This window comes from Neovison vison, chromosome 6 (genome assembly GCF_020171115.1).
Source record: "Neovison vison isolate M4711 chromosome 6, ASM_NN_V1, whole genome shotgun sequence".
Taxonomy (NCBI): Eukaryota; Metazoa; Chordata; class Mammalia; order Carnivora; family Mustelidae; genus Neogale; species Neogale vison.
Window position 1 is genome coordinate 212,367,689 of NC_058096.1, and position 18,239 is coordinate 212,385,927.

The 18,239-nt window shown below is 54.4% G+C and overlaps 1 protein-coding gene across 1 annotated transcript in view; it reads right to left on the reverse strand.

Annotated features, from left to right (window-relative positions):
• Nucleotides 1-9,242: 9,242 nt before the first annotated feature.
• Nucleotides 9,243-18,239, reverse strand: part of KLHL26 (kelch like family member 26) — a 28,343-nt gene continuing 19,346 nt past the window's right edge. Inside the window, exons 2-3 of the mRNA XM_044253875.1 lie at nt 14,377-14,559; nt 9,243-12,141 (exon numbers count right to left, since the gene is read on the reverse strand). Of these exons, the coding sequence (XP_044109810.1) occupies nt 10,560-12,141; nt 14,377-14,558 (1,764 nt within the window). The 5' untranslated portion in view covers nt 14,559 and the 3' untranslated portion in view covers nt 9,243-10,559. The remainder of the gene's footprint in view (nt 12,142-14,376; nt 14,560-18,239) is intronic.

The following is an 18,239-nucleotide window of genomic DNA, read 5'->3' on the forward strand; positions in this document are numbered from 1 at the left end:
CTTGGTGGTCGTGAGTGCGGCGCAGGCGTACGGGAGCGGCGCGCGGCGCGGTGGCGACAGCGCATGCGCACGCCCTAGCGGCGCGCTGGGGTACAACAGAAGAGGCGGGGGGTGAGGAGAGGCTGGAAGAAAAGACTAGGGTTTGAGCACATGCGTAGTGAGTAGACTCCTGGCCCGCTGGACAGCGGCCGCTCGGCTGTTGGGCAAGCGTGGTTCGCGGGCGGGCTGGGGCGCTGGAGCACCCAAGGAGACCGCCGGACCCAAAACCTTCCAATTTACAAGGATGGGGCCAGCAACCCACAAGGACAGGTAGCACCCCGATGCTGAGCTGGGGCTCGGACTAGTTTAGCTTTGAGACCAATTCAGGGAGATACTCATTCATGCATTCATTCATTCAACAATATTTATTGAGCGCCTGTATGTGCCAGGCACAGTGGGGGAAAGGCGTGAGCAAGCAGACGTGCTCCCTGACCTGACGGGGTGCGCAGTTAGGGAGGGGGACAAACACAACCAAACAAAAAATGACCCAAGAACATTTCTGATGGAAATAATTGTGATGTGGAAAGTAAAACTAGGGGCACCTGCGTGGCTCAGTAGGTTAAGCCTCTGCCTTCGGCTCAGATCATGATCCCAGGGTCCTCTGATCAAGGCCCACATCACGCTCCCTAGAGCCAGAGACTGCTTCTCCCTCCTCTTCTGCCTGCTTCCCCCTCTGCCTATGCTGTGTGTGTCTGTGTGTGTGTCAAATAAATAAAATATTTTTTAGAAAGAAAACTAGTAATGACTGGCAGAGTTTATTTTTTTAAGATTTTATTTGACAGAGTACAAGCAGGGGGAGCAGCAGAGGAAGAGGGAGAAGCAGGCTCCCTGCTTAGCAAGGAGCCTGATGTGGGGATTGATCCCAGGATCCCAGGATCATGACCTGAGCCAAAGGCAGATGCTTAACCAACTGAGCCACCCAGATGCCCCTGGACTGGCAGGACATCGATGATAGGGAGGGAGGCTCAGGGCCACTACTGTCAGGGAAGTAGGGGGGGGGTGGTATTTGAGCTGAGGCCTGAACCTTGTCAGCAGCCCCCACGGTCCCAAATCCCAGGCATCATCTTTAATACCTTGCTTTCCCCATCACCTTACATTTGACCAGTTTCTATTTTCTGGATCCTTAAGGCAGAAGGACCACAGGTTTGCCATGGGGTGCTATAGGAAAGGTCCAGAAACCCCACCTAGACTAGATCCAGCACTGAAAAGGGTAGCAGGGTCTTCCCAGTGGCAGGAGGTTGACCAGGGGAAATAAAAAACTTCTGACATCTAACTGTTCCTTCCCACATCTAACTGTTCCTTCCCAAGTGGAGGAACCATGACCACCAATATCAAAGGTTTATTTTCAGAAGGCTCCAGGGATTTCCAGGCACAGACAGGGTGGGAGCCAAGAGGGGCAGCTAGGGAATAGTGGGAAACCTCTAATTAAACAAAAAGCACACTAGAAGGAAGGAAAGAAAGATAGATTCATTTTTTTAAAATATACTTCTTACTAGGGTAAGGGATGGCTGGAGGGGTTGCTGGTGGTGATCGTAGAGGGATCACCAGTATTTTCTGAACATGCTTTTATTCACACTTTACAACTATTTGCTGAAATGTCCATATTAAGTGTGTATATATATATATATATATATATACTTTTTAATTTGAATTGTCTTGGGCACTACTATTACTTTATTTTATCCTTTTTGTTCTAATGGTTTTGAGTACTTTTGTGGTCTTTTTTTTTTTAAGATTTTTATTTATTTATTTGACAGACAGAGATCACAAGTAGGCAGAGAGGCAGGCAGAGAGAGAGGAGGAAGCAGGCTCCCCGCCGAGCAGAAAGCCAGATGTGGGGCTCGATCCCAGAACCCTGGGATCATGACCTTAGCCGAAGGCAGAGGCTTTAACCCACTGAGCCACCCAGGTACCCCCTTTTGTGGTCTTCTAATCTTTTTGACTAACAAGCATCTGCCCTCCTCTTTTGGGTGCCAACAACCAATTGCCCTTTAGGGAACATTCTGCAATTTTCAGTCCATGATATATAGATGGCATGGGCTTCATTACCCTCTCTCCCCACAAACACACCTTCCCAAGTTGAAAGTCTTTACCAATCATCAGAGCCCATTGCTTTTCTTTCACGATTGGCTAGGGCAGGCATGTGGTTCTGTTTGCCCAGTGAGATGCAATTCTGGAATTTTTACTTAAACCACTGGAAAGAGAAGCGCCTTTTTGCTTGGATGGCTGGTTTGAAGGATAACACAAATTTGCAGTGCCAGATGTCACTACTTAAGAGAGATGTCCCAAGAGTGTGACCCTACACAGAGAGAAAGAAGCAAAGTTAGAGAGACACTGAGCTCCTGGATCCAGCCATACCTGAAGCTGAACCCTCCTGGATTTTCAGTTATACGAGCCAATAATTTATTCTCTCTTTTGCTGGAGTTTTGAGATCTATTTTCTGTCTCTAGCGCTTCTGGGAGTCAGGTGCAGAGCTGGGCATTCTACAAATATGACTTCCAGTTCCAGCCACCATCCTATAAGATTAGAGAGGAAATAGAGACAGAGCAGGAATGGCAGCTGCCTGTACCAAGTTAAGTGCCAGAGCCAGGACTAGACCTCAGGTCTGACAGCAGAGCTTGGCTTCCTTCTCCACACTGGGTTTTGTAAGGTTTAAATGCTGCTAATACATGTCAGGTGCCTGGCTCACAAGTGCTCAGAAATTGCTGGTTACCTGATCACTTACATATGCCTGCACTAAGCCAGTTTCTGGGCAGAGAAAACAAAAAAGATTTGGTAGTAGCAGGGGTTATCAGGTCACCGAACTGGGCCATGCCCGCAGCGCAGAGGTGAAGAGCCAGTGCTCACCCTACTCACCCCCATTCACCCCACACTCAGGCAGTAACTCAATCTGTCCTAAACCCTGGTGATGAGTCAGAGGAAGCTGTGAGCCTGCTTATTGTGCAATGGCCGGACAGTGACCCAAGCCCTCCTCCCGCTCCACTGACCCCCAGTCCCGAGGAAGGCGAGGCTGAAGTGTCTGGTGACCAGGGCAGAACCCAACCCTGGCTGTTTTTGCTTTCTTCACTCATCAAAGAAAGCTGCTAACGCTAGTGTGTCCTGGGCAGGCTTCTCAAGCAGCCCATGGTCTCTGTAAATCAGGGTGGATCTCATGCTCCCTATCACACTTAGGAAAAAATCCACACTTCTCCTGTCAACTCAGGAGGCCCTCATCCCCTTTCCGCCTCCCTGGCCTCTCATTCCAGCCAGTCCAACCTCCTTGCTGTACCACCTCCAGATCTCGGCATGCACTGCTGCCTCTGCTGACTGCTTCTGCACTGTGGCACCCTCCACCTTCTCATCTTTTAGGTCTTTCCTCTGAGAGACCCTCCCTGAGGGCCTATCGGAAATCTGTCCCTGTGTGTGTCTCATGACCTGGGAACATCCCACTCTCTGAAGGCAGCTATTTCCAGGGTCCTGTCTGTACCCTGCTAGACCAACTGAGACCAGAAGCTGAAAGTATGTTCACCCTACCCAAACATTCCTGGGCTCAAGTTCCCTGTCTGAGGCACAAAGGACAGAGACATACCAATTCCTTAGTCTTAAGGCTTATTCTTTATCCCTTGAAGGTTCTGTGTACTTTAAGCCTCATTTTTTTGTTTTGTTTTTTTGTTTTTTGGGGTTTTTTTTTCTTTTTTTTTTTAAGCCTCATTTTTAAAAATAGATTTATTTATTTGAGAGAGAGAGAGAATGCGCACAAGCAGACTCCCTGCTAAGCTCGGAGCCTGACACAGGAGCTCGATCTCACAACCTCAATGAGATCATAACCTGAGCCAAAATTACAAGTTTGACGCTCAACCCGACTGTGCCACACAGGCGCCCCTAAGCCTCATTTTATACTTGCCTATTCATTTTGATTTTCTGGGTCCCCAGAGCTAACAGAAAACTAGGCACAGAGGGAGAGTTAGGAAGTGTTTGTTAAGTGAATAATTTTCTGCCTGGGAAACTCCTATTCATCCCTCAAAACCCACCTCAAATGCCCCCACGTCCAAAAAGTCCATCCCGAACCCTAAGGAGAGCTGTGTTCCTCCCTCGGGTCACCCAGTCCTGGGTCCTTCTCCAGCCAATCCCAACCCAAAGGGGCTGAGAGGGTCCAATTGTTGACTAGTTCCACTTTAATTACATAGCACATCCAAGTGTGAGCTAAGAAGTGAGTCCTTTTAAGCCACTTCCTGCTGCATGCAGGATACGGTTTTCTCTCCTCTGCTTCATAGTTCTGCCTAGCTTCCTTTGTTCCTGGCCAGCTTCCCCAGCATCAGCTTCCACTCTTCCCTTTCTCGCGTCCACAACTCCAGCCTGGATGCATTCTGCCACAGGCTCTCTCCCTGCCTAGAAGGCCTTTCCTCTGCATCCAGACTATTGCACTCCTCAGCATAAAGCTTCTAAATACATCCTAAATTAAAACCTAAACTCCTGGGCCACCTGGCTGGCTCTGTCAGAGGAGCACACGACTCTTGGTCTTGGGGTCGTGGATGTTACTTGAATAAATCTTTAAAAATAATAATAATAAAATAAACCTAGGGATGCCTGTGTGGCTCATTCGGTTGGGCGTCTGCCTTCACCTCAGGTCATGATCCCAGGGTCCTGGGATTGAGTCCTGTTTTGGGTTCCCTACTCGTTGGGAAGCCTGCTTCTCCCTCTGTCTGCTGCTCCCCCTGCTTGTGCGCATGCTCTCTCTCTCTCCTTGACAAATAAATCTTTAAAATAAATAAATAAAATTTTCTAAAAAATAAAATAAAATAAACCTAAACTCCTGAGCATTCCTTTGTGGTCCCGTCCTTACCAATTCTCCACCTGTGTGACAACAGAAAAATGACTTCACCTCTCTGAGCCAGGATGTCTGGTATTAAATGAGAACAGTGGTACTCCTTCTTGCAGGCTCTTGGGAAGATTGAATAGATAATGCATGTAAAGCACTTAGCTCAGCGCCTGCTTCCTTGCAAGCATTCAATAACTGTTAGGGAAGAAAACCCTACCTCGAGATGTTAGTTTTCGTGCCTTGCTTTTCTGCACTGCCTTATATGGAATCTTAGTCAATCCGGGGTACCACATTGCATAGAGGTGAATTCGGGCCATTGGAGCGGGAAGGCAAAAAGGAAAACCATCCAGGGCCCGTCTTTGACTTCCAAACCAGGCCCTCATCAAAGTTTTGAAAAGGCGAAGCAAGAGCCAGGTTTGATTACAAAGCAAAAGGGGAGAATCTGAAGGAAGCCAGAAATGGCCAGGCATGGAACGCACCCTTTACTATAGAATAGCAAGGGGGTTGCTGAGGACCTAGGCCACTTGTCCCCCCATCCCAGGCTGAGTGTAGGTTAAAGGGGGAACAGGGTGGGGCTGCCAAAGAGGGCAACAAGAAGCTGGAACTAAGGGGACAGGGAACCAGGGAAAGCTTTATGGGATGGCGGGACAGGGGCAGAGCCAACAGTCCACTGGCTCCCTGGAAACCACCCATGCTGAGGGGATGTCTGGGGTAGGCATTCCAATGACACCGTGTTGCCTGAGACTTGGACACGCTCCAACTGAACTCCCCACACAGACCCCTTCCCTGCAGCCCAAAAGCCCAGGACACTTAGAGCTGCAACCTACATTACAGAAAAGGGGTCGGCCACCAGGGGGTAGATTGGCTGCAGGAGTCATGGAGCTGGCTTTTCTTTTTGGTGGCCCAGTGTCTGAGTCCCCTTCCAAGTCTGGGGAGTCCTCACAGTGTCAAATAGGCCCCACTAACAAGCCTCAAAGCCACTGGTATGACTGATCAAATGATGGGCCTCTGTCCCCCTTTGTTCCTGTGTCCCGGCCTTTGCAACACTCCTATGCAGGTCTACCTTCTTAAGTTTGAAGATACATCCCCAGCCCTGATTCTGGACTTGACCCTGTCATCTGCTTCCGCCAAAGGCATACAGGCAGAAGAGACAGCACATGTTTCCCAATAGGGACCTTGGAAGACTCACGTGATTCCACTTGTCCTCTGGTAGCACTGTAGAGCATGCTGGCCAGCTGCTAGTCCAAGGCTGTGGACAGGTGGGTCTGAGACTCCTGGCTACTCCACCCGGAGTAGAGAGCATGCCCAGCCGAAGGCAGCCCAGAACAAGCCCCCTCCAGCTCAGTCACAGACACATGAGAAACAAACATCCATTTTTGCATGCCATTGAGACATGGGGCTGTTTGTTACCCAGCAGTGGCAGCTAACACACTGAGGTCATCCTTTTCCCCACTCTCTGGGCAGCTATAGCATTGACACAGGATGTGGGCTAGGCCAACAGGATATTTGCACTCAGAGCAAGTGGTGCAAAGAAGCAGCATCGAGATGGGCATCTGGTTTTTAGGGGCAGCTGTGGCTGAGTGCCAAGGGCAGGTGGCAGTGCCAATTGAGGCATCTGGAGTCCATGGTGATGGCAAAAGTGTCCCTGCCAACCAGTTCCCTGGCATGATTTCAGCTGATCACCCTGGCTGCCTCGCCCCCTATGTTTCTACTGTTTTCTGAGCCTGGTTTTCCAACCTTCCTGCCTCTTTTGTAAGGAAATGAACAGCCTTCCAATGCACATTTTTGCCATTTAAATCAGCCTGAGGCAGTTTCTGTTGCTTGCAATAAAAACCCTGGTTTATATAAGATGGGCAATCCCCAGCATGTTACATTTATAATTTTGAAACTGTTTGAGTTACAAGTATCAGAATATCTGACCACTAGTATCTTCAGCAACACAGGCATTGTGATTTCTCATAAAAAGGAGTCTGGCAGTCAGAGGTTTCCAGGGTGGGACAGGTGGCCCTGTGATTTTGGGGCTTTGGGAGGCGGCATCTCTACACCTCACTTAACTTGCTCCTCATGGCCACAAGATGGCTGCAGAAGCTCCTGGCATCGTGTCCTCACAGGAAGCAGTAAGGGAGAGAAGGGGGCAATAAGGCCTCTCTCTTGTCCAGAAACCCCCACCCCAGACCTCCCCTTAAAGCTTGCTGGCCAGATCTGGGAAACGCCCAAATCAAAAACAACCCCGGCAAAAGGCGTTGCCAAGAATGGCTCAGCCAAATCCTAAATTAACCCCCGAGGCTGGGCACGCTGCTGCTGGCACCAAATCAGGGCTCTGTTGGCAAGGAAGGAGAAATGGCTGCCGGGATGGCAATAACCAGGGTCAGCCACAAGATGTAAGCTGGGGCCTTGCTGTAGGCAGGAGTACGGCTTCATGGCCCTCTTGCTTGTGGGGTCCACAGGCAGATACTACCCACAGACCATGGAGTGGATGAAGCTCTGCTCCCACCTCCCCAGCCCAGGACCTCTCGCTTGTGTGGTAAACATTCGGACCGTGCCTCCAAGGCCAGGTGCCCCTAATAAAACCCGTGCACCGAGTCTGCACCATGAGAAGCAAAATCTCCAAGGCCTGTGGGAACACAGGAGAAGGAGCTACGTTCTTGGAGACAAAGCCAGAGGCAGGTTTCCAAGCTGGCCAGGTCCGGGGCAGATTCCCACCTCACACATCTCCCCAGAGGCCCCCTTGGCCTCTCTTGCTGCGAGGCCCCAGAAGTCACATTTGGCCTGCCTCTAGCGGGCCTGAATCCCACCGTCCCTGGAGACAGTGTTTTCCCACAGCCCAAGCCCAGGTGTGGAGGGAGGCTCCTGCCGGCTGCATCCAGGGCCTTGGTGGGGAAGCAGGCCATCTGGAAGCAGACGGGCTTTCCCCAAGCTCAGTCCCTACATGCAGTGGCTGGCCATTCATGGCCCCAGCGCCCAGGATGGAAGGTAAAGGGAGGAGATGAGGTGACAGGCTCTAGATCCCTTCAGGGTGCTCTGCAGAGAGGCCCAGGCTGGTCCAAGGGTGAGTGTGTGATTGTGTGAGCAAGCACGTGAGCATGTCATTGGGCATATGAGCAAGGCTCCGTGTGAGCACCAGTTGTGACCATGTGAGTGTGCATGTCACAGTGCGTGAGTGCAGGTGTGCATGTGAGCCTACGCCTGTGCGTGCATTTGTATAAGCGTGTGTGTGCAAAGGCATGTTCCGCCTTTCTCTGAAGGACACAAACGTTCACAAAGTGAAGATTCAAGCCAGTTTCTGCTAAATTAAAAACAGCTTTTTCGTGTTTAAAGTTTACAATACGAAAAATAATTTTCCTTTCTTCCGGCGGGCGGGGGGAGCGGTGAAGAGGGAGGGGCAGGGGGCCCCTGAGAACATTCCATGAACCAGCCCAGACGGTTATGCACAATCGACCCGGTTAGATATGGCAGAGCCCCCCCGAACCCCACCCCCCGCGCCGGCACCCCTGCCAGCTCATTGGGGACAAGATGTTCTGAGGTGTGAGCTGATCTGGGGGGACTTGCAGCTGGCAAAAGATTCTCACTGCCCCCCTGAAGGGGCCATGCCTCTAGCAGGGAAGGGTTCTCCTTGGGGGAGCTCAGGTTGGGGGGGGGGATGAAAAGGGACTGGAATGTTCTGGTAAGTCCCCAAGGGCTGCTGCTTTCGTTTCAATGCCCCTGGCAGCATGGGCTCCTTCCTGGTTCCCAACTAAGTTTTTATTTCAACGCCACCCCCCACTCACACATCCAGCCTTCCTCTGGGGCCCCGATGGCCGCTGCACAGGAGCATCAGGCCTGAGGGTGCATTTTGAGGGTGACCCTGGACACCTCCCCTCTCAGAAAGCTGTCTGTGAACAGGAGGCTTTCTCCACCAACATAGCCCAGTTCACGGCGAGGCCAGCCACGGGAGCAGGGGTTGGGGGCAATTCACAGAGCTCTTACGCCCATATGGAACGGTGATGACTTCGTGTTTCTTTTAGGACCTGCCCTGCGTCTCCCCCACCATGACCTCCAGGGAGAGAGGCTCCCCAGCTCCCCCATCTCACACCCCAGGACTGAGCAGATGGAGACAAACTGCCAGGAGCTGGGGGCTGTCTGGTGGCAAGGGGCCAAGCCACAAGGCCCATGGAACAACCTGGAGAGAGTCTCTCCAAAGGCCACCCAGCCCAGGGCAGATTTGCCCTGTCTTCCAGGCACCCAGTAGGAGTTCTGGCCATACCTCTCACTGCCCCACACCCCTGAGTCAAAGGCCAGCCCCCCTTCCTGCCCCCCCACAATGCTAGAAAAGGGCAAAGAGGGGAGGGGAGCCCCTAACCACATAGAGGACATGAGGAATCTGTGACCCATCAGGGCCCACAAGCTCAGAGCTGGGCCTGCTCCATCTTTTCACCAAAACATTTTTATTAAATGAAGGAAAATACTAGGAGACGACATCTGCTAAGATAGGAGGTTAATTCTTTACACGGTGAGTGGGTCACAGAGACTCAACATCAATCGTGCGTTAGCAGCAAGAGACACTTTAAGTTGCCCCGAGGGTACAAATCCCATTTATAAGACAGTAATGCCAGTGTCTTAAAAAAAGCAAAACAGAACCCCCCCACCCCAAAAAATAATAATAATAAAAATGAACAGCTTTAGAGCTTTGACACCGAAACAGATGTGGCCAGAGATGTTGCGAAGCCCTTAAAAGAACAGGCCACACCACTCGCCTGACTTCCCTTGCTGAGGGGGCCCAGGCAGGCCTAGAGGCACGACAACCAGCACACGGGACAAGGCAGGAGTGGAGGGCTGGAGAAAGGGAGGGAAATAAAAAGTATGAGACCTAAAGGAATGCAGACACACTGTGAGTTCTAAAGCAGGTGTCCCCCTTGAGCCAGGGGGCAAGGACGGGAACGGGGCCATCTCAGCCCGTTCCTCCTCAAGGCCCCACGAGATGCCCAGTGCCAAATGGAAGGCTGGGCAATTGTGATGACCGTCTCTGAGAGCTGGGCACATTTTTTCCTTCTGAAAGTGGACAACCGCACATACCGAAGGTATTGGGACTGAGAACAGGCATGGAGACAAATGCGAAACTCTCTCCAAGGCTACCCTCCCACCCACCCTAGCAGCCTGGGCTTATTGGAGGCAGAAACATGCCCACCCTTGAGGTCAACCCTGAGCTGGGTGCTTCCCTGCCACCTCACCAGCTCCTGGAGGTCCATATGTTAGAGTTTGGGGGTGGTGTTTATTTTAAAAAATAGATGGTGCAAGAAACTTGGGAGTGGGGCAGGGCGCAAACCAGGGATTTGGGGATCGACGTTAAGGAGCTCATATCCAAATGTCTGAGGCCCCCAAGCTGGGAGAGGAGAGAAGTGGGGCAAAGCCACACAACCACATCTCAAAGGAGACCCTGATTCCCTCCATGAGCGGGGACATGGGGCAGGTAAAGAAACCTCCTCAGGTGTGACTCTGCTGCCACAACACGTCAGCCTCATCGCTGGCAGCCTCCCTCAGTGGGCACAAAGCCAGGATCTGCTCTGGGAAAGAAGGAGGGACCCCAGGAGGGGGCCTTATCAATGCAGCAGGCCCCAAGGCATCAGCCCCCACCACATCAGCCACGGGCCAGGGGTGGTTCTGTGGCTCTCGGCCCCAGTGTGTGCTCAGCACACCCCTTACAGAGACAGCCTGAGGCTGGCCCAGCTCCCAGGGGTGCCAGGAGCTACCTCCTGGTCCCTGACCGGGGCAGCAGGACAGGGGCACAAGCGATGCCCGCGAAGGACTCTGGGAAGTGCAGGTCGCGCTCCCACTCATCCGTCTCCGTGTTGTACACCTGCACGATGCCCGTGACGTTGTTGAGGCGCCAGTTGTAGCCTCCCACGATATAGATCTTCCTATCCAGTAGGCAGCAGCCAGCCTCCGACTGGCCAGCCCGCATGGGGCTCACACTGGTCCACTGGTCCGTCTCAGGCACGTAGTACTCCACCGCCAGCACGTCAAAGCAGCGGTCAACGTGGTCCATGCGGCCCCCAAGGGCATAGATGCGGCCGCCGGCCCCCACCATGGCATGGAGCACGCGGGGCTCACTCATGGGTGCCTTGAACTCCCACTGGTCGGTGGCAGGGTCATAGCAGTGCAGCGCCTTCTTGTCCTCTACGGAGATGCCGTAGCCTCCGGAGATGTAGAGGCGGCCCCCCGCCGAGGCACCTGCGTGGCCCCAGGTGCGGCGCTTCAGAGAGCAGGCGTAGCCCCACTCGTTACGCCGCGGGCAGTACCGCTCCACCGAGGCCAGGCTGCCCGCCCGGTTGCGGCCCCCCGTGGCATACACCATGCCACACAGCACGTTCAGCTGAAACTGGATGCGGCTCTCCTGCATGGCCTGAAGGCGCAGCCAGCGGTTCCGGTGCGGGTCGTAGCGGTAGCAGGCGTCCACCGCGCCCTCGCCGCTGCGGTACTGCAGGTGCTGGCCCCCGGCCACATACACAAAGTTGTCGAGGACGGCCACGCACGTGTGGCTGCAGCCCACCTCCATCTCGGTGAGTTCCCGGAAGTGGCGGGCACCCGGCTCAGGCAGCTGGTACACCTTGCTGCTCACAGAGCGGTCACTGTCAGTGTAGGGTGTGCCCCCAAAGGCCACCAGGGAGGGCACGTCGGAGCGCACAACCGTGCGTGGGGACTGCATCTCATGCTGCCGGAAGGGTAGCACCTGGTAGTTGAAGGCCTCCAGCAGGTACTGCCGGCACAGCACGTCCTCCACCATGATGTCCAGCGTCTGCACGCTGTCCACCAGGTCCGACGAGCGCATGAGCGGGAAGCGGATGTGGCAGAGCACATGGCTGGCGCGCGGCCGCCGGGCCGGGTCATGTTGCAGCCAGCGGACCGCCGCACGGAACAGGTCGATCTCTGCACAGCTCTGCAGCCGATTGCTCTGCAGGAAGAAGACGAGGCGCTCCAGCGGGAGGTGCAGGAAGTCCTCCTCCTCCGCGATCTGCAGGAAGTGCTGGAAGGTGAAGGCATCCACGGACTCCTTGAGCGAGGCCAGGCTGAAGGTGGTGGCCATGTGGCCGATGTTCAGGCAGGTCTCTACACTCATGGCGGCCTTAAGGAACTCCTCGCACAGCTCCACCACGGGCAGCATCTGCAGGAACACGGCCGCACCCAGCACGTCCTGCACGCAGTCCAGGTCTAGCGTCACCTCGGCACTATAGGCAAAGTCGATGATGTGCCGTAGGCCACGGGCGGACACACCCTTCAGCTCGATGATGTCCTGGCTCGCCTCCCTCATGCCACCCGTGAACATGGCCCTGAAGTTCAGAAACACAGCACGTGGGCTCGGGGTTGCTAAGGGGGCCTCATGGCCACCCAGGAATAGACTGGCCCCTGGACACCACGAGCAGGGCACAGCCAACCAGGGGAAAGAGGCCAGATGCTCATTAAAGACAAGTAGAAAAGAAAAGGATTTTTAATCCACCCAAGCCATGTGTCTTCCTACAAACAGCAGCTCCCCCCTCGGCCCCTCTGTGAGGGGGTACGTCCCGCCTACCCAGAGGTGTGGAACACTGGCTCAGAGGGAGGGGGCCGGGGGGCCACTCATGGCGGGGCAGGTACAGGAGGGCAGGAAAAGGCCAAACGTTGATTTTGGCCATGAGGCAAGTGCCACCCCCACCTTGGCACCCAGCCCTGTTAAGACCACACACACAGCAGGCTCAGGAGGGGGTGGGGACCCCAAGAACACTGTGCACCATGGTTATCCTGACCTCAGGAGGTGAGGTGAGGTCAGGTGAGGCCAGCCCCTCACCAGCACCAGCAGACACATGTGGGCATGTCTCTACCACCCCAAGCCCAAGTCTCAGTCCCATCACCCACAGATGGGGAAGGGGTGAGGGTCCCCAGGTCGGAGCACCTACAAGGAGGCCCCACCAAGGTCATGTCATCTCTAGAGAGAGGCCCACACAGGAAAGCCCTCCGAAAATGGCCTACAGGAGCCCTAGTTCACTGTGAGACATCCCCCACCCCCAGGGAGTGAGTGACACTAGCTGTCAGCCTTTCTGTCCTGCTCTGGCAAGTGGTGTTAATGATGTGAGCACCAGTGCGAGAAACAGGACCTGGGTCACAGCACCCCCTGGCTTTTGGGGGAGCCCCCATCAGGAAGAGGGCAAGAACCCCAACACCCTCTGGGAGTGCATAAGAGGTTTCTCTCATGGGGCAAGCACATATTGTGATGGCTGACCCAGGAGAAGGAACCTCCTTCATCCATTCATCCAACAGATGCCTGTCCCCCAGTCACATACTCAGTGTGGCCTGGGCTCAGGTCCCAGAGTGGGGACAGCTGAGCTGGATGCTGCTGTGGGGCCGCCAACTAACAACTGCCCAACACTCTGAGCAACGGCACCATGGAGCCTTCTAGGAGCAGCACTTGGGCAGCCCCTCGGACCCTGCCCCTTCTTGTCCCCATGAGTCCCATCAGCCCATCGAAGGCAGAGGCAGCCACGGCGACGGGAGGGAGCTTTGCCTTTTAAGGCCTCGCCGGCTGCAGTGCCAGCGCAGAGGAGCCTTTAAAGGGCATTTCTGGCTGGGCCGGCCCACCCGTCCCCAAATCCAGAATAAAAATAGACACGGCGCCCCAGATGGCTTGGCTGCTCCAGCTCCCCAGAACAGCCTTGTTGAGCCTGGGGGGCGGGCAGCTGGGGGGCGCAGCAGGCAAGCCGTCCCAGCCTTGCCACCCTAGCCTCGAGGACCATGCAGCCCTCGGAACGCACCTAAGCTGGGGCTCTGCGAGACAGTCGGAAGGGGCGCCCCAGCCACCACTGGCAAAGCAGGGTCAGAAAGCCACCCCTAGGACAGCACCCCAGCTCTCTCTGGCAGGGTCACAGCCTGGCAGGAGGGACTGGCCAGCTGGTCACTGAGGAAATGAGGGAGACTGTCCTCAGCCCATGACAGTCCCCAGCTGGTGAGAACGGCCCTAGTCCTGCTCTAAGGGGCCCTTACTCCCCCACACAGCCCAGCACAGGGAAGGGGATTTTAGGAAAGTGCTCTTGCAGCAGACTGACCAGTACACCCAGGAAGGCCTCACCTGTTGTGAAGGGACTACGATACAGCCTGGCATGCGTGGGGACCCCCATCTGGGTGTCCTTCCTATGACTCAGCCTGAGTACAGGAACCTATGGAGGCAGAGACTTGTGTCTGTCTTGTCTTTGTTGGATCCCCATGGCCAAGCACAGGGCCTGGTACACACAGGTGTCAAGTAAAAACAGAATGAAAACAAGGCCAAGCCCTGCTATTCCCCCAGGGCAGAAGCAGCTAATTGGGTACCAGGGGCCACCTCTAGCCCCCAGGCATGTTCTGCTTGCCTATACCATGTCCCCCAAAAGTCTGAGAAAGTTATAAACCTAGAAAAAGCTTCAGATTTACTGAATATGTGGCCAACACCAGCCACATTCCCTCACAGCTATCCTGGCTGGCTGGCCGGCTGGTGCTGAGGTCACTCCCTCTTAGCTGGGGGGGCACTCTCCAGCCTGCCCCCCGAGACCTGGGCTCACCTGAAGTAGTCGCTGCAGGCGGCCAGGACCACCTTGTGTGCGTGGAAGGTCTCTCTGTTGATGGTGAGTACAACGTCCAGCAGCTGGCCCTGGGCACGGAGGGCAGCAAGGCCCTGCAGGAGGCTGGTGCTATGACCGGGCGCTGAGAAGGTGCACTTGAGAGCTCCATTTTTGTCAGCCATGCTGCAGGAGAGCAGAGGTGGGGGCTGAGCTCAGAGGCCTGAGGTCTGTCTAATCTCTGCCCAGTGACACTGGGCTGGCCCACCTGGGCTCTGAAGCTGCCCCAGGCACAGGCAAAATCACCAGAACTGGCCCTGGAGAAGCAGACACAAAACCGGAGTCCCCATCTCATTAGCCACCTGCCTGGCAACTGGCCTTGGCAAGGGACATCACCTCTCCGGCTTCCATTTGCCACCTGTGAAAGGGCCAGGGTTTCTCCTAGGATCTGAAGAGGCTCTAATGCCCATTTTGGTTTTTAACTGAGCTAGGATTCACGTCACATTGAATTCATAGTTTTATTTTTTTTTTAAGATTTTATTTATTTGACAGACAGAGATCACAAGTAGGCAGAGAAGCAGGCAGAGAGAGAGAGGAGGAGGAAGCAGGCTCCCTGCTGAGCAGAGAGCCCGATGCAGGGCTCGATCCCAGGACCCTGGGATCATGACCTGAGCCAAAGGCAGAGGCTTTAACCGACTGAGCCACCCAGGCACCCCATGACTTCATCGTTTTAAAGTGATCAGTTCAGTGACATTTAGTACATACACAACATTGCGCAACCACCACCTCTAGCTAGATCCAGAAAATCTTCATCCCCTCAAAATAAGACCCCATCCCCATCAGCAGTCTCTCCTCACCCCCCTGCACCAGCCCCTCGCAACCACCAATCTGTCTTCTGTCTCTGGATTTGCTTCTCCTGGACACTTTGCACAAACGGAGTCCGGTACTGTGTGGCCTTTCGCATGGGGCTTCTCTCGCTCCGAATGTCACAAGGTTCACCCATCCTATCATCCTACCCATCCCATGTCGTGTCATCCTTCTCATGGCTGAGTAATATTCCATAGTGTGGACAGACCAAGTCTCCGTGTCACATCACTGCCCCCCCCATGCCCTAGCAAGCCGCCCCCGAGGGCAAAGCCCTTGTCTGTCCCCTGCAGGGGGTGAGTGTGGGATTAAGGTGCTGGCACGGAGCCCCAGTGTGGCTGTGGAGGAGGAACCTACAGCTTCGAGGGCAGCTCTGGTCCCCAGGGTCGGGGGTGGGGTGGTTCACAGGCCAAGAGAGGCCAACCGCCTTGGAGGCCCAGCTACTAGGACACCTGCCCAATGAGCCCCTTGTGCTCCAATGAGCACCCAGTCATTTTCCAAAGACTTTGGCTCTGGGGTCTACTTGACTGTCTAACGGAAGCGAAAAGCCCATTGGTCCTACCTCCCAAGGATAAGGACACAATAAGTAACTTGTAAGATCAGAGCTGTAAGACCACACATCAGGATTTGAACCCAGGCTCAGGATGGGACAGAGTGGGTGGGATCTCCCTATCTGTCATGGCCAATGAAGCGGGCAGGGGGTGAGTCTCAGCAAATTGTGGGGAAGCCACAAAACCAAGAATATCTACCCTAAGAGGATGGGTTTGCCTATGGGGGTAGTTCAATGGGGGGATGGGGACAAGTTAAACAGAGATTGCTGCACCTCAAAATAACCGTTCAGGAGGCAAAGGTCTTCTTAGAACAAACAATGAACTTTAAAAAAAAGAGAAGAGGTGGAAACAGCCCAAATGTCCACCAAAGCGTAAATGGATAAACACAGTGTGGTCATCCACACAACGGAATAGTCCTCAGTCATAAAAAGGAATGAAGCTGATTCACGCTACAACGTGAATGAACCTCAAAAACATCACATTGAGTGAACGAAGCCAGTCACGCGAGGGCGTAAACTGTACGATTCCTTTTATATGAAATGTCCCAAACAAGCAAATCCACAGAGACAGAAAGCAGATTCGTGGTTGCTGGGCTGCGGGAGGCGGCTGGGGAGTGACAGCTAATGGGCACAGGGTCTCGTCTGGGGGTGAGGGAAATGTTCTGGAACTAGATAGAGATGATGTGTGCACAACACTGTAAATGCACGAAATGCCACTGAATTGTTCATTTTGAAATGGTAGATTTTATGCTATGTGAATTTCACATCAGATTAAATAATAAGACTAAACAAAAGGGTATCTGAGCTTTCTCAGGTCTGCATAAAACCCTGCCATGGCCACCCGCCATGGCCCTCGCCCCCTCACAGTATATGAGGACTTCTATTCCCCCCTTGCCCTGCTCACCCCCACATCCCCTCCCCTCCAGCATCACTGTCCCCTCTGCTGTTTTGTCTTGAAAAACTGGTTGACTATATTAAAGAATGAATGGTTTAGGGGGCCCTATTACATCACTTCACCCCCCTGAACACAACAGGAGGGAACAATGCCATCACCTCTAGGGTCAGGCCACTGTGGGGTCAAGAACCCCCACCAGGACTCTCCCAGCCCATCCCTCACCCACTCCAGGCCAAGGCCAAGTACTCTGCTCTCTCCCCACGGCTTCCAGCTCTCTGGAACTTGGTTTCCCATTCCTGGGACTGACGCCTGCCCACAAATGAGGGCCAGGAATGTGGGCACTGGTCTTTCCAAGAAAGCAGGAGAAAGAAGCCTCCTCAGCCCTCACTGTCCAGCAGCTCCCAAAACAATATTAGGGACAGAAGAGCTGATGCCAAACACAGGGCATACTGTCGGCGCTCAGTCAACAGTATGCAGCTGCTGCCAGCTGATGGTCCTTGACATGCGCAGACCACCAGCTCAGTGGCTCCTCCATGAGAGCCTCAGGAAAGAGGGACAAACCAACCGAGGGCCAGAGGAGCTGCAGGCCCTGGGGTGCTGACCACAGGCCTGCAAGGTATGCAGGGTCCTGGTGTGGGAGAAGGGGACATGGACATGGCATGGGGGACACAGGACATGGCAGGGGGACATGGTTGTACTTGGCAGACCTCCCACCCGTGGGAGGCTGTAGCGCATGCTTCAGAACTCAGCACCGTGCTCCCCTGGGCCAGTAATGCGGGGACGCTGGTGGTGCCGGTGGCCAGAGCCTTGGTTTGCCCAGAAGATTTGGCATACAGCCCTCCTGAAGGCCACAGAGGCCCAGAAGGCCCAAGTCTCTAATTTGGTCTGGTTGCCTCCCTGCCAGGTGGAGGGGATGCCCACTTCGCATGCCTCCGTTCCCCTCCCATATTGTTACGTCCAAACCACCGTGCCTGACCCGGCTGCTGCTGGAAATTCAAGTATCTGTTCTTCCAGTTTCCCACAATCCACCCAAGTTCTGCAGATCATAAAGGGAATGTCACTGGTTCACAGACCCTCAGGCTTCAAAGTGCACCCATCCTCTGGTCAGGGCTGTCCTCCAGCATACAGCCCTGGCTGGGACGTCTCCAGAAGGGCTTCCACTGGGTCTTCTCACCAACCCCCGCAACAGGCCTCCAGACCGCCTGAGATAAGCCCACATGCCATAGGAGCCTCTAAGGACCCTTGAGGTGCTCAGGTCTGAGCCCCCACCCCCTGCCCTCCTCTCACTTCACTGGCATTGTCAGCCCCTTGCCCCTTTCCCATGGGTGGGAACACACAGAATGAACGAGATGGAGAGGCCTTCCCCTCACCGGCTGCACAGTCTGGGGAATGGAGACCCAGAGCAGTCAAATCATCCAGAAGAGGCTTCACATTGCAGCTCTGAGCGTCCCACAGCTGGGGAGGGGAGAGGAGCCTAGAGCAGAAATGTGCAGAGGCCAGAAAGTTGGAATGTCCCCAGCCCTGCCACCCCCACTGTTAGACAGTGACACCCAGCCT